This window comes from Centrocercus urophasianus, unplaced genomic scaffold, assembly GCF_019232065.1.
Source record: "Centrocercus urophasianus isolate 14NV4802_14NV808 unplaced genomic scaffold, USGS_Curo_1.0 seq_13, whole genome shotgun sequence".
NCBI lineage: Eukaryota > Metazoa > Chordata > Aves > Galliformes > Phasianidae > Centrocercus > Centrocercus urophasianus.
Window position 1 is genome coordinate 2,846,845 of NW_024884475.1, and position 27,779 is coordinate 2,874,623.

General features: G+C 36.3%; 1 protein-coding gene across 1 annotated transcript in view; it reads left to right on the top strand.

Annotated features, from left to right (window-relative positions):
• CTNNA2 (catenin alpha 2) overlaps positions 1 to 27,779 on the top strand; it is a 396,255-nt gene that overhangs the window by 36,470 nt on the left and 332,006 nt on the right. Inside the window, exons 2-5 of the mRNA XM_042812772.1 lie at positions 5,882 to 6,077; positions 18,548 to 18,714; positions 21,842 to 21,961; positions 23,850 to 24,116. Coding sequence (XP_042668706.1) covers positions 5,882 to 6,077; positions 18,548 to 18,714; positions 21,842 to 21,961; positions 23,850 to 24,116 — 750 coding nt within the window. The remainder of the gene's footprint in view (positions 1 to 5,881; positions 6,078 to 18,547; positions 18,715 to 21,841; positions 21,962 to 23,849; positions 24,117 to 27,779) is intronic.

Genomic DNA, 27,779 nt, shown 5'->3' on the forward strand with positions numbered 1-27,779 from the left:
TTCCAGACAGTAGTGATTTTTCTCCAGGATGAATCCAACTTCTTTCAGAAAAAGGAGGATTTTTAAAAACAGTGCTCAGGGGGGATGCTGATGCCACTAATACTGCCAGCGAAGTAATAAGGCTGCCTTCCACTTGAGCGCATCTTATTTCCAGTAGCAAAAGTGTCCCTATGCTAAAATGTCAGGGCTTTATTTTTTCAGGTCATTGGGTATTTCCAGAAACTTGATGATATATGAATACATGAGAAGAGAGGAATATCTCGTAGCTGTTCATATTCAATGAAATGCCTCTGGGAAGAGCAAGTAATGTTTAATGAAAACAGGAGGGGCAGTGGCGAATAGCAGGATTTCTTACAGACCATTAGAAGTCTTACAGAGAGACCCTGATGTTAATTGCACCTGTTGCAACCAAACCATTTATGTGAATTGTTTTAGAATAATTCAGCTGGAAGGGAACCTGGAAGATCATCTAATCCGAATCGTTTGCATAATGTACATTTGCATAGCCATCTTACATTTGCCTTCTTTATAAAAAACAAGCAAACATAAATGTTGTCCACTCTCTGGAAAACCCCACTCTATCTGATGGGTGTATTCAATATTTAAAATTCAATGCTTAAAAATAATAAGGTTGTGGCAAGAAGGTGGGTGATCAGTGACAATCCAGGATGGCTAGTAGCACAGTGAAAAAGTGCAGATTAATATTTTCCTCAAAAGGGTCAATATATGCATATTGTGGAACATAGTTACAGAAAATTTTAGTGAATTTTTTAGTGAAAATGTTAGTGCTTTGAGTGAAGCATTGGCACAGGTTGCTTAGAGAGGTGGTGGATGCTCCATCACTGAAGACATTCAAGGTCAGGCTGGATAGGCTCTGAGCACCTGATGGAGCTACAGGTGTCCCTGTTTATTGCAGGGGAGTTGGACAAGATAACCCTTAAGGGTCAGCTCCGACTTAAAAGATGTTATGATTCTGTGATTGTGTGAAAATTTTGATTAACTAATCCAGTTCAATCCGATACTAGAGAAAGGTGTTGCAACTCTTCAGCTTTCTGGCCCATTAATTTCAGAAATCTGTAGGGAAGACAGTTTAACTCACACAGTCAGGAATGTTTTTCCTTGAGGTGGAGCTGCTGATTAGGGATTAATGTGATGAGTACATGATCTGGTTCCATCCCCTTTCACTGCTGATATCCCTGCCCACAGGTGACCTCAGCAGTAGGGAAATCCGTGCTAATACAATTTTCTTCTTTTATCAAAGACATTCTCACCTTTCTTTTGTGTTGCTGGAACTGTGTAAGGAAGACTTAATTGAGGATGGGACTGAACTATTAATTAGTAAAGTTCTGTTTTTCCAGCAGAGATCTATGCTACTGTGTGAAACTTCTTTAATAAAATAAGAACGAGGTTCCCTAGTGTGATCACAAAGCCAGGTTCATTATAGGATTTCCAAATGAGCTTATGGGAATTATCAAATGATATATTGAATAATTGTACTGAATTTTTGTGAGATCTGCATTAATTACTGAAAGAAACTGAAGTCAACATTCTTTCTTTTGTACCAGTAAGGGTAGGATAAGTTATTTAAAGTAAACCAGTTAGCTTTAAAGCCTTGCCAAGGGAACTGAACTATGGTCTTTTTTCTTATTCCTTTTTTTTTTTTTTTTTTCCGTGAATGCATTTAACATGAACACAGTTAAAATCTTCTGGAAGATGCTTCTGAAAAAAAAAAAAAATAATCAGTGTTAATGGGATAACAGGTTGTTTCTTTTATTTTCCTTTGTATTCTACAACATATGATAAAGGCTGATATGTGGCTTTGTTAGAAGAGGAAAGGAAATGATTTTCTTTTTACTGATACAAGTCTTCCCCCTCCAGTATTTCTAAATTTTCTGAATGGTACTTCTAATTTGAGCAGGAGCTACTTTCTTAGCTTTTCAAACTGGTAATTCCAATTTAGTTGCTAAAAGATATCCCAGTTTGGTGAAACAGCAATATTTTTGTGAGTGGTTATGTAAAGGCTGAACCATAGAATGTCCCGAGTCTGAAGGGATCCATAAGGATCATCAAGTGCGGCTCCTGGCTCCAAACATGGATGTCCATCACAGTATGATTGAGAGCATTGTCCAAACACTTCTTGAACTCTGGCAAGCTTGGTGCTATGACCGCTTCCCTGGGAAACCTACTCCAGTGGCCCCTCACCCTGTCAGCAAAGAACCACTTCCTGATATCCAACCTGACTTCCCCTGATGCAGCTCTATGCTATTCCTTCAGGTTCTTTTGGTGGTCACCAGAGAGGGTGATGGTCCCCTCATTTGGAACTAAGGGAGCCCCAGCACTGTGGTCTCCTGACATCAGGGAGGGTCCAGGATTTTTCTTGCCATTGTTTTTCTTTTTTTTTTTTTTTGTTTTGTTAGGCCATTTAATGAAAAGTTATATTTTTGGGGAACTTGAGTAACTTATTTTTCCTTATTGGGGAATCCATTCCTAATATGTATTAAAAAATCAAATAAAAATAAATACAGAGGAGCATGAGGCATACCGATGATAACATTCTTTATGTAGCAGTCCCATAAGTTCGTGGCAATTCTCTCTGAGTTGATGCACAAAGAAGATGACCTTCACTGAATGAGGTTCTCAGTTTTTTATTCATAGCAATAGTAGTTACAGTAGAGAGTTCTGGCTCATGACACAAGACTAGGAAATTTCATCGTGTCCTTTGGAAAGTATTTACATTTTGGAAATAATGTATATGCTCTGTGTCTGCTGTTAATATTTTCTTTACGTGTCCCTTCTGTACTCTGAGACTTTCTTATATGCTCAGAAATTGTTCTGGGAATAAGGTTTCTGGCAGATGGAGATTTTAGATGTTTTGCTGTGCTCAGAACTTCTCATCTACTTCTAATATGCCCATTACTTTTTGAAACTGTACGTTAGGAGTAGTCCACCATGTTGTGGGCATCACTGTATATATTTCTCTGCTTGCTGCAATTGTTACATTCAGAATGTGGACTTTTTTTTTGAAAGACACATATTTGCATCTATAGATCATTATTTGTGGTAGAGATTTCAATTCATGCTTTCATTAAAAAAAGCTGAAAGATGCATATGTTAAAGTAAATCAGCCCATAATGCACATTTTCTTTTTCTTTCCTTAAGGAAACCAGCCCCTCGTGCTTACTTTTAGTGCAGTAAATGAGTTTGTCTCCAAAATGAACTATTGTCTTGATCAAATTAGTTTGGGACCCTCATTCAGCAGTGTAATTAGTTTTTTCTATTAAGGTCATTTAAGTGGATGTGATATTGAATAATTTTCCAAGCAAATTGGAACATCCGGAATTGAGAAGTGAAATTAAACTGGAGAAGGGAGACTTGATGACCAAGTTGCAGAACGGAGTGACTGTGCTAGGATTGAAATTAATGCATTCTCTGTCCTCATACACAAATGGCGTTAGAGCATACAAAGTCAAGATCTTCCATTCTGTAGATTATAGTGCTTTGCAAATACATTCTTAGCCATTTTAAAAAGTGGATTTTTACTGTTCTTGTCCTGTATTTAGCTGTTCGAAATTCTCTCTTGTGGCACGATAAAGTTTGTGTGAGTTAAATCAGGGTATTTATTTTTCTAAGTACTTTTCTGTCTAATTTATTTGAAGTTGCTTGGAGAGAGTTGTGCTTTGAGGGCTATATGTAAAATGCCTTGTTACTTCTGCTGAGAACTTTGTTTTACTACTAAATACACCATATAGAAACATTTTATAAAGAGTACATACATACATAAAAATGCGTATTTTATATATACTGTCAAACTGTTTTTGATATTATGATGGTAAAAATTTCTTTTTAGGATTTATTTCACTTAATTTAGCAATCATAACTATTTGCTCGTTCTCAGTCTGGTTTTCTATGTTTCCTTCCTACTTGAGTGGTATGTATTTCTCAGAAAAAAATTGATGTTATTCTATGGTAGGTATGGTCCTTGTTCTTATAGTGCACTGCAGCAGTTCAGTAATTCTAGTTGATTTTACAATACATGTGTATCTCTTTTGTGGGTAAAGTTAGGTGAAAAGAATCTCATTTTATAGTTGAGTTATTCGTGGAAAGATCAGACTTGCAGATGGCACAATCCTATAACATTTATTATGGTTATTTTTAATGGAAAGTTGTATTTTTAAGTAGCAAAAGAGACGTGCAACTCGACTGCTCCTTCTGTATTCAGGGGACTTCAGCAGTTCATCTAACTACAACTTATTTGTTTTAGTGCTATTTGAAGCTTTTTTTTTTTTTTTCCCCTTTTAATTGTTGACCTTTGTATGTATCTAAGAGAGAGAGACCTATAATGTAGTCTGATTTTACTTCATTTATGACTTTATTGATCAGCATTTTCTTTATTTCAGATCTTTTCTTTACTGTCTGAACTGCTCTGGCAGTCTACCTCTAATTGGTTCAAGAAGTTAAAATAATTAAGATCAAGTTCGAGCATTATTTTCTTCCTCTTCAGGTCTCCGATGAGAAGTTCAGTAGATATATAATCAATTTCATTGCCTGTTGCATCTGAAAGGTTTTCTTAGTCATCTGCATGATGTACTGGAGAAATCCATTCACAGTGGAATAAACCAAAGGATAGAAGAGATTTAACTTGCTGTGTCCAGGAAGTTTTTCCTTGTACGTGTGTGTTTATGGTGCTTTCATGCTCTGGCAACCTTTTCTGCTCCGTTTTTATTTTTCTTACTTCTTCAGATGCCCTGTATTCAGACTAATTGAAAAAAAATCTAATAGAGAGACTGTGATAAAAATCTCTTTGGTCACAACTGTACCACATTGAAAATGTCATGCTTCTCATAATAGGAAAGGGAAGGGATGGCAGCAAGTTTTTATACTGCTTTCAGGATCTTTTTTTTTTTTTTTTTTTTCTTTTTTTTTCTTTTTTTTTTCTGATATTTTCTGTCTGTTGCAAAGATTTTCTGATTTTCTGACAGTACATTTTTTGGGTTAGCATATAGGTAAGGCACTTATGTAGACTGCCTTGGTTTTCATCCAGGCAAAGGTGAAATGGATCACAGAACATCATGGATCCATTGGTGCATTTCCATCCATTTAACACCAAATGATATCTGGGTCAGTATTTGGGTCCTGTTATCCAACTCTAAGGATTCTATGATTCTATCACTGGAGTGATGTCAGATTTTTTGGTCCGTTAAAAAGCTATAACATATTATGAAGAACTTATTATGAAGCTATGTGATTCATTGCATTATTAAGTTGTGTGGTTCAGGTTTCTGGTCTGTTCCTGCACAGTTGAACAAGGAATTCTTTTAGGAAACTTTAGGAGAAATTATGAAAGCAGTGTGCATTTCTTTTTAAATATTATAAGTATGATCATTCTACTATTCACAGTTGTTTACATTTGTTTCTTGTAAACATATTGAAGCAACATTGCACTGAATAGTTAATGTCTGGAGAACAGCTACAGTGCTTCTGTCACTGCTCAAATATAAGCAGTGACATATCTAGAAGCAATTTCTTTTTGAGCAGTTACTGACCTTTGTTACATTTTCATCTTATGGCTTTGTCATTTTTTAAAATGAAGACCAGTGACAAAAATGTATATTATTTCTCTAGTTCACTGACTGTTCATTTGCTTGGACCAGAATAAATTAAGCTAAAAGTAAAAACCTTTTTTTTTGGGGGGGGGGCATGTGCTGCCATCCTTCAGATGACACAAAACTTTAAATTGTATTTATTCAATACACATGACCATTACATCACCTTACCATTAAAGAAAATGGAAACAACGAATTAGACAACAATGTATGTTGCTGTTAGAACTGAAGAATTGATGAAACTTACAGAAACTTTTGATTTTTTTCCTTTCCCAAAGGTAACGACGCTTGTTAACACAAGCAACAAGGGACCATCTGGAAAAAAGAAAGGGCGCTCCAAGAAGGCCCATGTGTTGGCTGCCTCTGTAGAGCAGGCTACTCAAAACTTTTTAGAAAAAGGAGATCAAATTGCTAAAGAGAGCCAGGATCTGAAGGAGGAACTGGTTGCTGCTGTAGAGGATGTACGCAAGCAAGGTGTGTGGAACAAACTAATTAATTGTTTAACTGCTATGGTTGAATCTTTTCAAAACAAATGTATCTCTGATAATGTTTGAAAACTACTGTGTCTTCAACTATACTGTATTTATAACAGAATATGCAGATATTAAAATAACCATACCTTCATTACTGGCCATGGGTGTCAAAAATGTATTTAAGTGAAATATGTATTGAGTTTCCTTTTAGCTGTCCTATCATCTAGATTTAGTATTATGGTCCATGCAACTTTGAAAAATCTAACAGTTTTTCTAACAACCAAGTATAGCAAACAAGAATTTTGTATTTTCAAGAATACACTTGAGATTTATATAAATATTATCATATTCTGAAAATACACAAATATAAAATATTAATTTTTTTGTCTTGATATTGGTGATAATAAGATAAATATTAACATTACTTTTCAATCTGCATAAATAAAACTGCAAGTTCCAAGATACGCACCTTTACAGAAAAATAGTTTTGTTGGGCATCAGTCAGCCGTGAGATATCATGAAGTAATGCCTCCTTTTTATTCTGTTGGCCCATGACATCAGGGGAGGATGTTGGTAGTATGGCAGTAGAGGTTGAATCTTCCCACCAGTATTCTGTTACGTTTTGTTGCTGTGTGACAGATGGCAGCAGAAGGGCTCTCTGACAGAATGGTGCCTGACACGGAAATGAATAAGAAACAAAGGTGTGTAATGACTCTCTCTGTGCCGAAAATATTGACGTTCAGTCACTGGCATTCACTGATGCTTCCTGAACATTTAAGGAGACCAAACAGTGGATGTGAGCACAATGTGAGACAATAGGAGACATTACTTTCAGAGTGACCCTCATAACACTTTCTTTCCTGTCAGAACTAACCAGTTTTAGGAAATTTAATTTTGAAATTTAGTTTGAGTTTATAAGAAAACTGTTTTTCATGCAAGGCTTTGAAATTTCAGAAATACCGTATTCATGGTGCATTGGTTTTCATCTGATAATTTTCCTTCAAATGGTAAAACAGTACGTCAGATGCTTTCAGACTTAAATGTGCAGAGAGGAAAAATATGTTTTCAATCTATGCCCGTAGGAAAAATATTCCATTATTGATATTGATTGTAATTATCTTTATTACCACAGAATTAAATACTTCTCAGTATTTTCCATTTTAAATCCTAAAATCTAAAAATAACATCTGCCAGTATCATAATTCTTAGGTTTTAGAAAAAGACTGGCAGATTTCCAGCTGAGATTTCAAAGAGTCTAAAGGACTTTGGTATAAAGTGCTCACTGATGTTCAGTGAGGCCCCCAGTACTTGTTATTTTTTATTTATTTTTTCCAATACTTAAAAACTGAACTTCGGTGATCATATGAGTGGACAGGGTTAAATCTTGTATATGAAAACCTTGATCTGAGTTTATCTGAGTCTATAAATATCTAAGTTGTGGGGGGCAGAATGGCGAGGCCAGCCTGTTTTCAGTGGTGAATGGAGACAGGACAAGGGGAAATGGCCGGAAACTGCAGCATAGGAAGTTCCGCACAAATGTGCGCAAGAACTTCTTTACAGTGAGGGTGACGGAGCACTGGAACAGGCTGCCCAGGGAGGTGGTGGAGTCTCCTTCTCTAGAGATGTTCAAGACCTGCCTGGATGCCGACCTGTGTGACCTGGTGTAGAGAACCTGCTTTGGCAGGGGGTTGGACTCGATGATCCCTGGAGGTCCCTTCCAACCCCTACAATTCTGTGATTCTGTGATTATTCCAATCTTTTCTATCCTGAGGCTTCTTGTTTCTATCCTCTGTATCTTGTTTGTTTGTTTGTTTTCACTGTTTTCCTGTTTCTGCATGCAGTTGTTTTTTTTTTTTACCATTCAATTGCCAATGCATCATAATAAGTGCAGTATTTGCTGTGTTCTCTTAATGTACTGCATTATGTCGGTGTTCTCCATTTGCTTATTCTTTCTGTTTTCTTTTAGAATTTTGATGCCAAGGCTTGGTTGTGCTGATCTGCAGTTTCCTTTTTCAGTGTCTTTCAGTTTCCTGTTGCTGACTTTTTTTACTGTGTGCTATGCCATAGTCTAAAAGAGAATTTTCAGTTTTCCATCTGAATTTGTAGCTGTCTCCCTTTGGGGTTGTGATGCTGACTCAATTTTGCTCCTCTCTCAAGGAGTCTTACACTGTCTTAGAATCATTAACCTATTCTGTTGCACGCTTTCTGATCCAGGCTTATACACCACGTTCATTAGCAGTGTCTGAGCTCCTTATGCATCTTTCTTTGTCACTAGAGCTTTATAATAGTTGAGTGATTTTATTGATTGATTGATTGATTGCATATTTGTGCTTTGTAAAACTACAGACATATAAAATGAGTGCTATGGAGAATTTTGGTTTTCTTCTTGAATTCCTGACTCTGTAATTCATAACAAGACAAACATTATATTCATTTTTACTCGTTTTTAAGATGCAGAGAGAGAGAGGAATAGAGAATGTAAATAACACTGGGCAGAATGATACAGACATCTTTTGTCAACATTTTAGTCTAGAAAAATGTATGTCAGAAAAATAGAGCAGTTTTTTTGGACATATAAAACCTGAGTCTATAATGAAGAGAATAGGAGACACCAAGCACTATTGCTGGCACACAGGAACTGCATAAACTAGACCAGCTTTGATGCAGCGTGGAATGACATATTTAGCTCAGTGACATAAAGAGATGGATTAATAAACTAGTGTTGATTTTTCTGGCAAAATTCCAGCTTGGATAGTTACACCATCAACCTATGAATGTCTCTAGCAGCGACAGTTGGCTCTGGGGTTCCTTATTTCCCATCTTATATTGCTTTATACTCACATGGTACTATATACAATTGAAATTATCCTGGGCTGAATTGCTTTCCATTGATAGGTGTGAAAGAAACACATGTAAATAATAATTTGCAAATGTTTTGGAGGGAACGGGATGGAAAAGAATGTATATGTTTGAGATTCCTGGAATTTTAGAGAATAAGTTATATTGGGATAGTTGTACAAAATTCTGATGATCAACAATTTTGGTTTACAAGACTGAATTGTGTAAATGCAAGAAGGATTTTAAATGTCTATATATTTTTTAATTTTACATGATTTTATCAAAAAGTAAATATTTTATGTGCAGAACTCCCAATTGTGTATGTATGCTTATCCCACAATAGTTCTATAATACGTTCAGTTTGGTTTCACAGTCTTCAAAGGCCAAAACAGTGAAAACGGGTGTTAGTTCAGAACCGTGTGAGTGAAATTATCCACCACTGGATAATTTGCTGCTTGAATATTCATTCACATGTGAGAGCTGTGGAAAAGATGAGACTCAGGAAAGGCTGATGTTTCATTGTTTGTGTTGTCATTTTTAGAGGTGAGGGAAATCAGACGGTTGTCTGCTTACTGAAGTTTTAGGAGTGAGATTTTTATGTATTTTTATGCTTGTAATAACATTAGATCCTGAAACTACACAGTTGAGAAGTAGAGAGGATCAAAGAACAACTCACAACAATAAGAAATACAGTCTGGGGAGCACGTTTCTATAGCATAGGTGTCTAAATGCAGTTGCTCCTTTCTTATTTTATAATTATAATTGATCCTTTATTGATCATTAGAGGAAAAGGATGTTCCTTCTGGAAGAGACATTCAGGTTGTATTTTGCATGAGGGTCTACCAGAAGCTGCTGGTCCATTGGCCTTACATCTACTAAATATCTTGAGAAGCAATCAAGGTTGCCAAGGGAAATAAGGAAATAGATTACATTTGGGGAATTTGCTGCTGTGTTTATTCATATCTTAAGAGGCCTAGTGTACGTTCCCTAGCATCAAACAGAATCTTCTAAAATTTTTATATTGATGTTCATGTCAATTTTCCAATTCCATGAAGCCTAGTCAGGTCTTTAGTTTATCCCTCAGGGTTGACAGACTGAGCAGTAGCTGAGAGGTACAGACAAAGAGGGATTTGAAATGCTGATATGTTCTCACATTCAAAACAATTTACATTTGAATTGAAATTTAATTAATGCCTTATTGTACTTAAGTGTATCAGTGATGTTTCAAATGAACTATTAATCAGACTTATTAATTGGAAAAGTTCTTTCTAAAGTTCGCACTTGTTAAATAATTGTATTAGATTGTCACAGATCTGTGGCTAAATGGCTCCAAGTTCAGTGCTCTCAGTATTTTACAGTCCCTTAGGAAAAAAGTAGTTGGATTAATTAAAATTATAAATTTCAATGGTCTGTGAAGTGAATGAAATGATAGTGGTGTTGGATGTAAATGTGAATATTGAATCGAAAGTATATACTAGCTTTAATAATATCCATTGTACTGTAAGATACATATTCATCTTCTATCACTGATTCCAAATGTCAAATGTAAAGTGAATCAAATTTTAGTCAGCTAGATTGCTTGTATAATCAGTTCCAGAGAGATGCAGCTCGAGTCGCAGAAATTTAATGGGAAAAGATCAAGCTAGATCATACATGGCCTTTCCTGGCATTGAAATATATTAACATATTGAAGAATGATCATTCCTCCTCAGAAAGGGAACAAAATCCCAACTGCAAATGAAATGGGAAGTAAGTTTAGAAGACACAGTAGTAAAGATTTATAAAAAAGGGTTTAAGGATGTTGCAATGCAGATTTAACAGTTGTTCATGTAAAGCTTTGGGAATTCTGATTAGCATTTTAAATGCATATTTATTTTTAGTAAGTACACAGGATACTTCAGTATGGAAATGCTTTACAACTGGCTTCCAAATGCTAACAAATGATTATACAACATCTAAGTAGAGATTACCACTGTAAAATCCACGTAACTGAAATGAATACATTAAAGTACAATGAACAAAACATTATGCTTTAAGATAGGAAATAAATAATCATATATGATTTATATGGCAGAAGGAATACAGACAGTGAGAACAAATCCACTGAAGAATGCATTTAGATCATTATTCCTGAGAATACAGGAATGGTCACCAACCTATTTGGTGAATTTCTAGATGAGTACAATGATAATAAAACAGGGGACCTTTGCATCCTGAAGGGTTAATTTGTTTGTTTTAATAACTTGACCTCATCCATGAAGGAAGGGTGAAAAAAGCCTGCTTACATTATTTAAACATAGCCTATTAGCAGTTATGGCTTGTTCAAATCTCTCGAGTTATCATCTAATATAATCAGTATTCTATAAGGAATCTGCAAATCAGTTTGGGTCTACGTACTGTTATACTTTAGAATACCTTTGTAGCAGTTTGTAATTTTGTTACAAACTTTGTTTGTAATTACAAGGACAGTGCTCTGAATAGGTCATAAATCAGTTGTCACATCTTTTTAATCTTGGACATGTAAAAGAAAAGACTAACTGTAAAGGAGATGGATTATTTAGACCATAAATTCTTAATGCCTTTCATTTGAGAACTGTTCAAGAATGGTACTTGCAATCAAGTTGTCATGGATTCCTTAATTGTTTCCAGGTGCTTGGTGTGTTATCATCGTGCCTCGCTGGTCATAGAAGCTCAATAGATTGTTGCTTTGTGCCCACCATATAAATTTCTTAATAAAAGCCTTTGGAAAAATAGCATTTCCTTGGTATATTATCCATTATGAGATTTAGTCCATTTCTTTCTTACCAAATAAATGCTTATGTTTAAATCTACTTAAAATTCCAAAATTTCCAGTACCCAAAATAGCTTTCTTGCATACTCCTACCAAAAAAAAAAAGTGAGTGAGAGTTATCACATCTGCCATCCCCTTTGCTCTTTTTCCTGTATATTATCTCAAGTGTAAACTGCACTGGACTAAAATAGGAGTACTTTTTCTAAGATGTGGGTCTGATATATTTATAAAGATATATACATGCATCTGTGTGTGTGTATGTCTGTCAAAGAACAATATGGAATACTTGCACATTTCTGTTGCTTATTAGCAGCTTTCCTGGCTACTGGTGTAATGAAAATATTGTCAGTAAAATAGAGGAAGCCTAACAGTTTCTAAATATATGTGAGTGCATATGTATGTGTACACATATGAAGATTTGGTGTCATCTGTTTTTCTCCTTATGATTTTCACTCTCATTTATGTAGTATTCACTTAACGCTATTCTGTTGTCTGAAGCCTTAATCTTAAAAGTTGAGAAGCAGAAACTTCAATAGGATTCAGTATGAGACACGCAGTGGATTGACCTTTCCTCTTGCACTGTTGACATTTAGACTGTGGAGTGGATGAGCCAGTGTGTGCTGTACCAAAATTCTGGTAAACTTCTCAATCATCCCATGATATCTTTTTTTTTTCTTTTTTTTTCTTTTTTTTTTCAGACATTAAAGCTTGTGTTACTTGAATTACCCTACACAGATTGTTGTGTGACCTGTATGTGTGTGTGATTCTGGATAGATAATGTAAAGGTATCTTTATCTGCTCCTGTATGAGTTAAATGTAATATCCCAAATCAAATGACATCTTATTTTGAAAAACTTTTCCTTTTTTTTTCTCCTTTCTTTCCCCCCCTTTTTTTTTCATGCTTTCCCCCCCTCTTTTTTTTTTTTTTTCCATGAGACTGAAATTTAAGACTTAATTTCTAATTGCTGTTGTTTAATTGGGAGAAAATGACTTAGTGTTGCATGTGAGGATGGATAGAGTAAGTTCCCCAGTTAAATCCCATCAGAATAACCTAAGTGGCTTGACAGTGATCTTATGAGGTAGTAATTGGTAGGTTTGAATCTTTTGAATGAAGCTGATGAGATCTCAACACCTACATAATAACTTTTTCATTAAACTATAATAGTAACTTTAAAAACAAATCCAATCATTGGTCAAATACTGGATTTCAGTATTTCTGTTTCATTTTATCTTTACTTATTTGTCTTTGCTTGTTTGTCTAATTATTTATTAATGATGAACAGTTCTTCTGTATAGAGGTCCTTCATCTACTGAGTGCCCTACGTTTTACAACTCACTTTCTAACTCTACGAATACTCCTTGTTTAAGAAATGTAAATTAAACATACAATTTGTTCATAAAACTCAGTGCCAAAGAATACAGTATATGAATATTAGTGAGAAATTTAATGTGCTTACAAAAAAAATCTATGCAAATCTTTCCAGGGTATCAGGTGAAACATTTTTAGTAGCTGAGAATGATAAGGTATCTCCTAAAAAATTGCAGTTCTTATCATATATATCCCAGAAACAGCAATTTCATAGGTCTGATTAAATTATTACAGAAATGGATAGTATATGCAAGAAGAGGAGACTGAAATATCACCGCTGATCAATCAGGGCTCATTACAAAAATGCATGAGGCAAAAAAAGACAATAGGAAGCACAGTGGAAGAGGAAAACTATTTAAATAGAGCAACTAATGAGGCATAAGAAGAAATAGGTATAAATTAGCTATAAACTCAGTAAGTATGGAATTAAAGAGGCTCTAATGAAAAAAAGAGAAGCCTACAAAAAACTGTCAGATGCTAGAATTCATTTAGAATGAACTTCCTACTTCCAGTAGGATTAATTGGGGTTAAATGTCTGGGCTGTTTCAAAGACAGAAGCTTGATAAGTTTGTGAGTATAGTTATTATCATATTAAGGTTATTATTAATTATATTATGACATGACTGTCTGCAGTAGCAAGGAAACAGACCTGATGACTCAAGATGTCTGTGTTTCTTGTGCTGACCTAATTTTCATTGAAAGTAATTTAATACTGACTACAGAACAACTTGAAATGAATTTGGAAAGAAATGGGTAACTGAAAGGAGGGTTGGCTTTTTCAGATGAGAAGGATTCTTTAATACGTAATTTTCTTAGATGTAACTTCAACATAACCTTTGGCCTAGGAGAGGTCTAGTACCACTATTGTACAAGGACAAGAACATGTTAATAGATAGAAAGCCACCTCTCTCCAGTAACATGCATCACATGGTGCTGATGTAGTTGCCAAGCCACTCTTCATCGAATTTGAAAAGTCATGGCTGTCAGTTGACTGGAAACTCATGGTGACTGCAAAAACATCACTCACTTTTTTAAGAAGAGTAGAAAGAAAGACTGGGATCTACAGGTGAGCCTCAGCTCTGTGCCTGGAACAGCTCTTTCTGGAAGATATGTCAAGGTACATGCAAGTCAAAGAAGTGATCTTGAGATAGCCAGCACAACTTCACTGTGGTCCTACATGATATTGTTATCTTTAATTTGGAAAGAAGTGGCTTTGATATTGGGTTGATAAGGATAAGGTGGTATGAGCCAGTGCACGCTTACAGCCCTGAAAGCCAACCAGCAATATAGGGGTGGCCAGCAGAGTCCTGCTCTGTTCAGTCCTGGGTATCTATCTGGAGTACTGCATGCAGACCTTGGGGCTCCAGCACAAGAAACATGTGGAGCTGATGGAATGGGTCCAGAGAAAGCTCTTGAAGATGTTGGCTGGACTGGAGCACCTCGCCTATGAAGAAACGCTGAGGGAGCTGGACTTGTTTAGCTTGGAGAAGGCTTCTTGCAGACCTGATTGTGGCCTTCCAGTGCGTTAAGGAAGCTTATAAATGGGAGAAAGACTGACTTTTTACATGGTCCAATAGTGATAGGTAGTTTTTTGAACTACAAGAGAAGGGATTTAGATTTGACACAAGGAAGAAATTCTTCCTCCACCTTTATTGAAAGAGTGGTGAGACACTGGAGCTTGTTGCTCAGAGAAGCTGCGGATGCCCCATCTCTGGAGCTGTTCATGGTCAGATTGGATTGAAGCCCTGGGCAGCCTGGTCTAGTGGGAGGTGTCCCTGCCCATGGCATGGAAAGTTAAAATGGATGGAATTTAAAGTTTATTCCAACCCTGGCAATTCTATGATTCTGTGGTTATTAGACTGTGAAATGCTGGTTCTTTGTAAGATTGGGAAAAAAAACAACAAAAAAAAAACAAACAAGACAACTATGAAGTTTTGTATTTTTTTCTTAGTTATATGAATATATTAAGTACTTTCTGCTTAATTACATGTAAGGAGATTCTCTTCACTTAACTGTATGTTTCAAATGTTAAAGATCTAATCCTAACCTATAAGCTGTTGTTTTGTCTCTCCATGTATTCTCCCTCTATCCACTAGTGTTCATTCAAATATGTTTTCTAGCTAAATCTCCTGGGATAAGAAGGTAATTTTCCTGCTTGCTTTCTGGTTCCACTGGCTTTTTAGCAAATATTACTAACTCCTTTATAGTTCAATGGTAATATCCATCTGAAGCTACAAAATGAAAATTTGGCACAGATCCAGAAAGTCTTTTTTAAAGCAAAAATTTAATTTAAACAATTCTTAGGCATCTGCTTCTAAATTCCAAAGCTTCCTGGATGTACTTAAAAACAAATACACTTTTATATACAAAAGGTTTGTTACTGGATGTCTATAATCACTTCCATCTTGATCAGAAACCCATTTAGAGCTTTAATAGGAGAAAGCCTTGGTGGGATTTTCATATTGTTGCACATGCCCCCTTGGTTTCAGCCAGCTAGATATGCTCCTAGAGTTATATCTCTACTTGAAGTTGTGATAGTTTCCTTTAATAAATGACGAGGGAAGTTGATGCCTTCTGAGCTGTTAAAGATTGAGTGTATCCAGTTGTCCACGTTCTGACCCAAAGGTTAGGATATTCAAATGTTAGAATGTTGGCCACATCTTAAACTCTCAGTAATTCTGTGGTCGCTCTCACTTTCTGTGGGGTATTTTGAGTCACTGACTTAAAAAGATTAGCAAATTTTAATTCCAGGTTCTTACTACGCTCTGAGCCGAATTATGTTGATAAATTTTCCAGTGACTGATCAGTTTAAAATGCACTGCAGAAAAATTCTTGTGACATCAGAGTTCCTCGCTAGTTGAGTTTTGTCATATGGACAACATGCATGGGGACTTAGGTGCAGCAGGCTATGGTGACCCTGCAGAAACCTTCATTTTTTCCTTTAGAGACCAGCTAACTACAACTTGGATATTTCAGTGCCGAGCAATATAACATTTAAGCATGTAAGATATTGCTTTATTGTCTCCTTATCTGGCAGTAATTATTTGTTCCTTGCCTTTTAAGAAACACTGCACACGAATTACAATAAGAACATGTAGTCCTAAAGATAATAAAATAATGAAGAGAGTTCTGAAGGGAATAATTCACTGGGGTTGTCTCAAGTCTCTCCTGCACTATTTGCATTGTCTTATGGGAAGTTATGCTGTCTGAGGATTTTGAATGTTATAATCATCTTAAAGGCAATGTAACAAAGCTTTGATTTCACATTAGAAATACTTTGTGTTTCTACACTGGAGAGAAGGAGGAATTTTTCCAACGTAATGACAAAGTTTGTGTTAATATAAAAGCTCAATCTGAATTGTTTTTTCTCCTTTACTTTATTTCCGTATGAAATTAGGCTTATATAGCTATTGATCTATAGTTAGTTGTTGTTAAAAGTATTTTTAATTATTGTGGTCTAGTAAAAAAAAAAAATAAAAGGAAAATCAGCAACTGGAAAAAGAAGAAAACAAAAAACAGACTCGTGTTTACACTAAGAGCAAGGCAGGTGCAATCTACCATTGCCTTTGCCCCTTGCTGCCTCTTGCTTTTAACAAGTTGACACAGCAGCAAAATTAGAAAAGAATCAAGTTGGTCTGCAGTTAACAGCAAGGCAGCCCTATGCTAGTTTGGATCTTGAACCATCATTGTGGTCAGTCTAAATTAATTAGAGCTGGCATTAGCAGGGCTCATCAGCTGGTCCATAACACTGCAGATACAGCTAAATTGCTTTTAGTTGCAGAGATAGCTTCTTGGATTTTAGTTTTGAGGTTTCTGTACTAATGTGGCACCAGGGAGCATGGTCTAGTGAACATGGTGCTGAAAGGCTGATGGTTGGTCTGGGTGATCTTAGTGGTCTTTCCCAACTGTACTGATTCTGTGATTCTATACTTGGTTATTTTCCATAACCTTTTGAAGTCTATGAAAATAAACAAGTGTTTTTCTCATAGATTGGATTGACAGTAGCATCTCCAAATTTCTACATTGAATGCATATCTTTTTTCTCCCATTTCATAAGACAGTTTATATATTTACAGTTTGTTATTTTTTAGCTGACACTGTTAATAAGTAAGTTGTTGTAATCACTCATTCCTTACAAGGATGAACATGACAATGTTTTTTCACGTGTTGCCTAGAATAACGCTTTATAAGTTCAGAACAATTTTTAAGAGTGCCGTCTGCTTACTTAAGAACATTCCAATCACCTTCTTGAATCAGTGGATTTTTCTTGGGACCTCTGCACTCACACTGGCATTTATATTCTAGTGAATTCATCCTTGATCACATCACGATTAGGAATATATTCTGTATTTCTGCATGTTCTGCATTTTTCTGCTGCTTCTCTGGTTGTTAGAAAAAAGAAATACCTCCTATAGGAGAGATCTCTTCACTGTCATCTGTGTGTCATATATGCCATCAATTACCTCTGCTTTATTGTATGAGTCTTTGACTTTCAGAGCTGTATTGTCTATTTTTCATTCACATTCTAAAAATATTTATTTTGTATATCAGGGCTTACCTGATCTCTGTGTGATGTTAACCACATTTCTATGTAATTTAATGTAGTATTTCCCTTTCAGTTGTGCTTCATGTTATGTGTTTGCTTAATGGATTAGCAAAACTTTGAAAGACAGTTATGATTTTTAAAAATATTTTACATTCAATTGTATTTCTTTCTGTAAGTAAGGGAAAAACTTGTTCCAAATTTTGTTTAAATGCCTTTGCCACTGTTAACTTGTCAATCTTCATGCCCTGGGCTGGTTACTCCCCACCAGCTCAGGCTACCCACTGTGGCCTTGAGCATCTCCACAGATGGGGCACCCACAGCTTCACAGGGCAGCCTGTGCCAGTGCTTCAGCACCCTCTGAGTAAAGAATTTCTTCATAACATCTAACCTAAATCTCCCTTTTACTCTAAAGCCATGGCAGCCATAGTTACTATGTTTCTTTGAGTGGAAAAGAATCTTCAATGGGAACAATGGAACTTACTGAAAAAAATGGTGTTTTTTTATCTGAGCATGAAGGCAAAGAGTAGGGAGCAGGAGTGAAAGCAGATGTATCTGGAAGAAGGAATTGTAGAGAGATGCAATAGGAGCAGTACTGTTGGGTTATTCTGTCCTATCTTCCCTGCTAATAGAAATGACTTCTGTGTCCATGTAACACAGTGCTGTCTATCTGGTGCTGTACTCTTGCGCTCAGCTGTCTGTTCTGGTACGTTGCTTGCCTTCTTAATTGGTACACATAACTGCTTTGGAAGAACAGCACTTGGAGAATAAAGAAAAATGGCTGCACAGATTCAAACTTTATTTCCCCTAAGCAGTTCAGCTTTGAGTAACAAAACCTGTTTTCATAAGAACACTTTTTTTAAATGAACGGTTAATACTTTCTGAAAAAAAAATTGTAAAGCTTTAATGACCATTTCTTTCCTACTTTAGGAGAAACAATGAGAATTGCCTCTTCAGAATTTGCAGACGACCCGTGCTCCTCAGTGAAGCGGGGCACCATGGTGCGGGCTGCTCGTGCCTTGCTTTCTGCTGTTACCCGCTTGCTCATCCTGGCTGACATGGCGGACGTCATGAGGCTTCTGTCACATCTGAAAATTGTATGTATTTTTAAAGGTTCTGTATTATTTTTGCTTTTTTACTTATACAGAAGTTGGGACAAATCATAGAATCATAGAATTGCTCAGGTTGGGAAAAACCTTAGAGATCATCGAATCCAACCATAACCTAACCAAACTGCCCTAACTCTAACAACTCTCCGCTGAATCATGTCTCTGAGCACCACATCTAAATGTTTTTTAAACACATCCAGGGATGGTGACTCAACTACCTCCCTCGGCAGCCTATTCCAGTGCTTAATAACCCTTTCTGTAAAGGAGTCTTTCCTGATATCCAACCCAAACTTTACCTGGTGCAGCTTGAGGCCATTTTCCTTCATCCTGTCACCAGTGAGAAGAAACCAACTCTGCTTTCCCTACGATCACCTTTCAGGTCTTCCCTCAGCCTCCTCCATGAATAAGTGCTCACACTTCGTACTCAACTGCTGCTTGCTTTTCCTTCAAGTGCTACCGAGGGTTGGGATGAAGCAAATTTTTACACTGTTCTCATCCATTTCCTTATTATGAAGTAATTAATTTTTGGAAACTTAAGGCAGCGCACTGAACAGACGCATCTATTTAACTGACCTTTCATCTCATTCAGATCATTTTCTGATTCAGTGCTTGTGAAGTGTTGCTATCTTGTGGCAGAGCTTAGGTACTGCAGTTGTTCTTGATATCTGCAAAAATTCTGGAGGTATCAGGAGTTTGGTGCTTTTATTTACAGTCAGAAAATAGTATAAGTGTCTTATCAGTTATCATAGAGGAAAGACAGTATAAAGAGGAATAATAGATTACCAGCTAGCTTGATATAAATTTGTACTTACACTTGGCTGTTATTGTTCATATTTTTATGCAGTCACATTAAAGTTTTGTAACTGCAATGGATTTTCTTTGTTATGTTTTTAGATGAATTTACTTCGCCTTTTTAACAGTGTGATTGTACAAAAAGATTTGTTCTCAGAAAAGTGAGAACCTTTCAGCTGGAAAATTGGGCAGATAGGCTAAACAGATAGAAAACAGTTTTATAATAGAAAAAAAAAGCAGCATTTTCTTCTAGTGTGCTCTGCTCTAGTAATGGAATGCTGTAGTAATAGAATAGCTGCAGTATGTAATTTTCAACGTAAACATCTCTCTTGTGAACATGTTTTAATTTTTCCCTGCTATAAAACTCCATGCAATTGTAATTCAAATAACCCTTTGCTAGTGAGGCTAACAATATTATGAACAAAAGCTTTCTGTAAATGCTGTGATTAAACTTCTGATCCAAGCTCTTTCATAGGTGGTGAGAAACACTTTCCTCACATCAGAGTTTTCCTCCTCTTGTTACAACATTGTGTTGTATTACTTAGAAAAAAATATATTCCAATACTCTTTTGTAAGTGGGTGTATTTACTAACACAGTTTGCTCCCTAGATTTGCAAGGGCATTTGTGGTACTGTGGTTTGTAATCTGTACATTTGTCTGATGTCACTGTGAATAACCCAGCCTTCTGTTTCAATGAACCCAGACTTCTGTGGTTCTTTGTAGCTAAATTCAATTTCAGGACCTTAAATGCCTTTTTTTTTTTTTTTTTCTTTTCTTTTTTTCAGATTCAAAAGAGTAACCTATTTTTGAGGACTAACTGTGAAAAATAGTTTTATCATTTTATAATGCGAATGTTTAAGACAAATAAATTATTAGGGGAAAAAAAGTTTATATGAAAAAAAATCCATTGGGATCAATCCTGTATTGACTCAGTAGTAGCATTCAAAGAGTGGTATAAGTTAACCATAAAATCACCAAACTAAAACCATGCAGCATGTCGGAGGCTAATTTATCCTGTAAGGATCCTGAACTGTACTCTAATCAGTTTTCATTGAAAGCATGTCAAAGGACTTGTGCTACAGACTTCATTTGAGATAGTACATTTTAATTAATGTTTCAGAGCAAATATATGCAGTTGTCATCTGGAAGGATATTCAGTCGTTTCTTTCAGATTATATTTTGCTCTATTAGAATTAATAACAGTGACTACTACAGTGAAACTTGTGAAAGACTTGAAGTATTTGGTAATACAGTATGGATGGTAGACATCTAGCATTATCAGTATTGTAATAAATTACCTGCTACTTAATCAAAGGAGCACATCTTTGCAGTCAAGCGTGGTTGTGTTTTGTTGAGCAGAGAAGTTACTCAGAAGTGAATTTGTTTCAAATTCCTCTAGTAATCAGTTGACTCATTTTGAAACATAATGGGTTGTACATTTAGGAGGAAGTTTTTCACACAGAGGGTGCTGATGCACTGCTTCAGATTGCCCAAGGAGGCTGTGGATGCCCCATCCCTGGAGGCATTCAAGGCCAGACTGGATGTGGTTCTGGGCGGCCAGGTCTGCTGGTTGGTGACCTGCACACAGCAGGGGGTTGGAACTGGATGATAATTCTGGTTCTTTTCAACCCAGGCCATTCTATGATTCTGTGATTGTGCAGTGATAATACACCATAGAGTATGATCAACGTTGTTCAAAATCTGATTATCAGAATGGAATCTATTATGAATATTCCAGAAAGTTTGTTTAATAGGGGACTGTCAGGGCTTACTGAAATGGTTGTTGTGCCCATGGTTGTCGTTACAAATGTGTTTTGGAACAAATGGGTTTTAGAATGAAGGATGAATAGAACATGTTCACTTTTCAATTCTTTTCATCGGAATTGCATTTTTTTGGTCTCGTGAGGCAGCAAAATAACACTTCTGAATTCCTATTTCATCTCAGAAGAAGTTATTTTGCAGCGTAGAGGGGACCTCCCTGTCACCTGTTGGCCACCCCTCTTCTGATGGAGCCCAGGATACCATTTGCTTTCTGAGCTGCAAGAGCACACTGCTGGCTCATGTTAAGCTTTCCATCCATCAAGACCCCCAGGTCCTTCTCTGCAGGGCTGCTCGCAAGGACTGCTCCTTCCTGTCTGTATGGTTGCCTGGGATTTCTCTGACCCAAATGCAAAACCTTGCACTTTGCCATGTTGAACCTCCTTAGGTTCACCTTGGTCCACTTTTCAAGCCTGTTGAGGAATGGATATGCAATGGACGGCATACTTACAGGTGTTGTACAGCTGGATTAAACTCCTAACATTGCTGATCTATTATGTTCTAGGTAGAGGAAGCACTCGAAGCAGTGAAAAATGCAACGAATGAACAAGATTTAGCAAATTGCTTTAAAGAATTTGGAAAAGAGATGGTGAAACTGAATTATGTAGCTGCGCGACGACAGCAGGTGAGTACGTTCCAAAGCAGTGGTTGAGAAATTTAGGCCTGACTCTAAAGATCTTGTTTCATGCTCAAGATGCTTTTAAAACATACAGTAAGTAATTGTTGTGTCATGGCACATCATTGAATCATACGGATTTTTCTGATTGTGATGAAATTTTTCAAAATGTAGTTATTTAAAGAACATTATTGAAGTGAATTCAATGAACAGCGAAGTAAAGGTGAAAAGGCAAGCTGTTTGGGGGGGTTGGAATTGTTTTCAAATGGTGATGTGGCCGATCAATTGCTTTGACGGCACTTCAACAGCTGAAAAGCATGAGATCTTCGGAAGTGTGGTCTAGTTCAGATTCAAGAACGGGTGTCTAATTTGTGTATAAAGCCAACATTGTTAGTTTTCAGATACTTAATATGACAAGTACCCAATTCTTTTTGGGTTTATTACTTAAGCAGATGGGAAAAAAATGAATAAAAAGTCATGACAGCATTTGTTCAGCACCCACAGCTACTCAACTTTGCATTGAACAGAACTTTCTCCTAAATACTGTTCTTCTGAAGAGTCCAGATATTTTGTCATTCTGGAGTTGTGTAAGGTTTGTTCAACACAAAGTTATGTTTGAATATTGATAATCATTCGGGGATGTCTTTGTATTGCAGATTGCAGAGCACACTCAGTTTGGAAAGCTGGCTTTATACATTCATCCTTCTATTTACTTTTGCATTGCAGTGGTACTGATTTATTTTCGTATCACTTGTACATTTCTAACAAATCAGAAATGCAAGGCTAGTATCACATAAACAATGTGATTTTGTACATTCAGACACTTCTCTTCAGAGATGTGGTGAAAATTATGTGGAAAAGTTAAAAACAACGGTAAAGCTAACGAAGCTATACATCTCTTATGTTCTTGGAGATATGAAAAGATAAAAGCAAATCTTAGCATAAACCTTTTAAGATTTCCATCTTAAAGCTCATTTATATAGTACCAGCAAGCTGTTCCATGTAATTGTGGAATATCTTGACAGCATTGGAAGTACTTCTTAGACGTTCATTTGTTTTCCTTTAATCTCTTCTTTTGTAGCTGGCAAAACTTTTAGGAACTTAATTCTCTCTGAGAACTGTATCAGTGAATCCTATGGTTGAAATTCATCAAGTGCTAAAACCTTTAAACCCAGAATGCGTGGATTCTTTTTCGGTTTTTGCATTTGATTTGTACGTGAGCACAAGTAAACTATTCAGCTTCCCAAACTTCATTGTTCATAGTTTTAAAACAGAATAGTGTTTCCTCACTGCTTATGAGCATTGCTGGGAGTACTTTACCTGGTGTTTGAAGAGCTTTCATAAATAAGTTGATATTATATATACATGAATATATTAGTTGATAAATATAATACTGCACCATCTTATTCTGGTAAGGCATTGCAGAACATCTGTTGTATGTTGTCAGAGGAAACAAAAGGAAGAATAAGTCACTAAGGTAAAATGTAAAGTATACGAGAAATAGAGCAAAATGTAGAGAAAGCAAAATGTGTATTATATTTAAAGGAAAACTCTGGGGAAAATATCTACAAGCATGGCAGTCATAGCCATGAAAAGAAAACATATTTGTGGACTTCCCTTCACATCAAGGGGAAAAAAAAAAAAAAAAAAGTATTTTTATAAGGAATTCAAGTCATGAAATATTGAGAATTCTTACGAAGCCACAAAATACATGTTTTGTAAATTCAGTACCCCTAATAAAACTGTAACTATGCACATAAAAAGATTTTGTGAGAATTATAGTCAATTTCGTCATTAATGACATCTCTGCAAAACCATTGGACAGTGACAATTTAGATCATACTTTCTAACACTAAAGCTTTCATTTACAACTAAATAATTGTGTGTTTTTCTACAGGAGCTGAAAGATCCTCACTGCAGGGATGAAATGGCTGCAGCTCGAGGTGCTCTGAAGAAGAATGCCACAATGCTGTATACTGCATCCCAAGCATTTCTTCGTCACCCTGATGTTGCAGCCACTAGGGCCAACAGAGACTATGTCTTCAAACAAGTTCAAGAAGCAATTGCTGGTATCTCCAACGCTGCTCAGGCCACCTCACCCACTGATGAAAACAAGGGGCATACTGGCATAGGAGAGCTTGCTGCTGCACTAAATGAATTTGATGTGAGTATCAGAAGTCTGTGGAAAATGTTTCACCATGGAATCTACAGTGCTTTTAACTAAGTGCGTTTTAGACAGGACTCACATTTTTCTGCTCATTCAGGTCCACTTTCTTAGAATGCAGAGGCAAAGTGCAGATGTTGATTTGTGTTATTTGTAGCAAGGAATAGTTATCTGCTGCTAATGGACTGAATTATAGGGTGTTTGTTCTATTATGCTGCAATTGTGCAAGAGGGAAAGAACTTCTCTGCCCTAGCATCCTTTAAAAATCCAGCTACATAAATAGCACAAAGTGTGATTAATCTGACAGTTTATTTCTGTGATGTTTGTCATGTGTTTTGTTGAATGGTGAAATCAGATTTATCTGGCATGCCAGGAAGGAAGATAATACAGGAAAATAAAGACGATGGTGGAGCTGAGCATCCTGGAAACATTAACAAAGTGTATTGAATCATGGATTATGTTCATCAAATAAGGCACAGATGAACAGATAACAGATGAAGCTGGTCCCATTAATTGCAGACAAGGTGCTGCACCAGAAACAGCTAGTTTTGCTTAAGTAACTTTCTGAGCACTTATCTTTTTACATGTTAATTTCACTGCTAATCTTTTTTGTAACCATTTTTCTCCTCTTCATTCTTGAGAGCTTTTTAGAAAGGAGAAAAAACTTTAATTCAAGACGATATATGAAAATTCTGGTGTTAGATAAATTAATTTTGACAATAATGAAGATCTAACCAAAGTTATTATTAGGAAATGGTACTTTTTTCTTAGACTAATTTATGAAGTTGCAGTGCACCTTTTGAGGAGCTACTCAGTCCTGCTGTATTTAGGGCTGGAAGTGGAGGCATTTGTACTAGTGATTCCTGTCCTAAGATTGGGCTCCTCTTATGAATCTGCAGCTTACTATCATTGGGTTTACATTGGAAATGATAATAGAAAGAGTAAATGTAACTGAAGGGATTTGAGTAGCTCAATGACTGAGTAGGATATGGTAATAATAATAATAATAATAATAATAATAATAATAATAATAATAATAAAAGGCAGAGAATGAATGCAGAAATGATAGCAAAAGGGAAATGGAGACAAATCTGGGAATATGTCAACTCAAAATGCATGTGGCATAGGGAAAGCCAACGGGCTGGTAGCTGACTAGCAGAAGGGTTTTGCCATTGGTAACATGTTCTCTTCCTCTCGTGGTGCCTCACACTGCCAACAAGAAGCTGTGCTGATCAAATTTCTTCCTTCATGGGTCAAAGCAGTTGCCAGTGTAACGAATGAAAAGGAGGAGGAGAAGGTGAAACACTGCTAAAACCATTCAGAGCTGCTGTGGGACCCAGAGATAAATTTCATTGTACTGATAGGTAAAAAGAAAAATACTACTGCCCTCATTGACAGTACTGATATTGTTTTAGTATCTGTATTTCTAATTATGTAGTTTGTCCTGTGAAATTATTGTGGGTCAAGATTTAAAGAATTCTGCCTGGTTTGCAAGGCCTTCTCAGCTTACAGATCCCTTACTGGTAAGGTCCTGGGAATAATATCCCTGTTTATCTGATTGTACTCTGGCTTTTGTGTGCGACTTTGCTGTTATGGACAGTAGAGGTTTCACAAACAGTCACAGAAAACACGTGACTCTTAGCAGATCTAAACTGATGATGCTACTGCTCTCTGGAAAAGGCTGTTGTGCTTAGTGAAAGTAATTTTAGTGATTCATTGGGCTGTGGAGACGATGCGAGGCATCTGATGTTGAACCCTGCCTTTTTTGGACCACATTTGTTCATCAGTTTTCTTCTCAGGTAAAGTCTTTCCTGGTTTACATCATGTGGCAGCATCGTAAATGTGCATGGGAAATATGTAGTCATAGGATCATGTTCTGTCCACAGATGCATGTGGAGAAATAGATTTTTTTCATCCTTTTTTTCCAGCTTTAGGAAATGAAAAAATTCTTATCAGTGAGGATGCAAAGATTGAAATGATTGCTTTATCTACTTTCTAACTACATTCCTTATTTCTCTTCAGTGATCAGCTGTTGACTGAGATTTATTTGGACATAGTGTTGTAACGGAGTCAACGTTCCCTAAACTTCAGGGAAAGACCAAAGTTGTAGCTCCAGTCGTGGGATGATTCTAAATTTATCCTTATACTGTATGAGTAGGAAAGCAAGCAAAATTACCAGGTTCATACAGCTATGTCTTGAGTGCAGATATGGCAGCAAAACAAAAAGTGCATGAGAAAGGAGGATTTATTTGTTGCAGTGAGAGAGATTTCACAGCGTGTTTGTACTACAGTGGCCATTTGGTTTTGTTATGAAGTGCATACTAAACTTGGTATTGTACGGTAAGTTAATTCTGCTTATTAAAAATATTTGCATATTTTTCCATAGCATTTACCATTTCTCAGACTTGAGTATTTCTGATTTCAGAGTCAGCACTCTGTGGCTTAACACTTAAATGACTGCAATGTCATTAGTCTTAATATTTTCTCTATTAAAATATAATCACATGTAATATAAATCATTACCCAACCTATTTTAATCACTTCAGCTAGTATGTTTATAGGTGTCATTGTCATACTCTGTAGAGGCACCGTGACTTGTGGTTTAAAATCACCTGTGAGCTATTAGGAGTTAAATCTTTGGAAAGAATTATCACTTATTGCTTCTCAGAGATTATTTATGTAGAAATGAAGAGAGTTTATGAGTCTGTCCAGTCTCTGCATTTGCTGCATTCAATTACTGCTTGAAATAGATAAAACTTACAAAAATATGTTTAATGGTCCTTATTCATGTTTTTCATTTTCGGATCATTTAACTCTGGATATTTCTTGATTTAATAGTGAAGGATTTTATTATTAAAGTTTGTTATACATTTTATAGTTATTAAATATTTCTGGGTTCTTACTGCAACAACTAAGGGAGCTCCTTTGGTTCCTCTAGAGAAAATTATCCCAATTTCTGCAAGGTACGTAGAGGAGTTTGCTGTGAATTCTGAAAATACAACATTTACACTGAGCACATGGCAGTTTCTCTCTAATACAGTTTTTTAGGTCTCAGCCTTTCTCATTGTCAGAGGACTGCTGCTGTCACTTGTTGTCAACGGTGGGCTGAAATGGTATTTGTTGGGTACAGCACACGTTCAACTAGTCAGATAGTGTTTCCAGTCACAGTATGGACCAGGGCTGGGATTTCTTAGTTTCTGGAAATGTAGGGTATCTTAACAACACTTTGAAAGTTAAACCACTTCTGAAATTCAGATTGTAGCATTTCAAATATGTCACCCTAAAATGTTTAATGTTCAAATACCTTTGAATGTTTTGAATCGTAGAATCATAAGACCATTAAGGTTGGAAAAGACCTCTAAGGTCATCCAGTCCAACTGTCCATCTATCTCCCATATTGCCTGCTAAACCATATCCCTAAGTATTACATCTACTCTTTCCTTAAAAACCTCCACTTACCTGGGCAGCCTGTTCTAATGCCTGACCACTCTTTCTGAGAATTTATTCTTAATATCCAACCTGAACTTCCCCTGGTGCAACTTGAGGCCATTCTTTCTCATGCTATCGCTGTTACTTGAGAGAAGAGGCCAAACCCCACCTTGCTTGCAACCTCCTTTTAGGTATTTGTAGAGGGCAACAAGACCTCCCCTGAGCCTCCTCCAG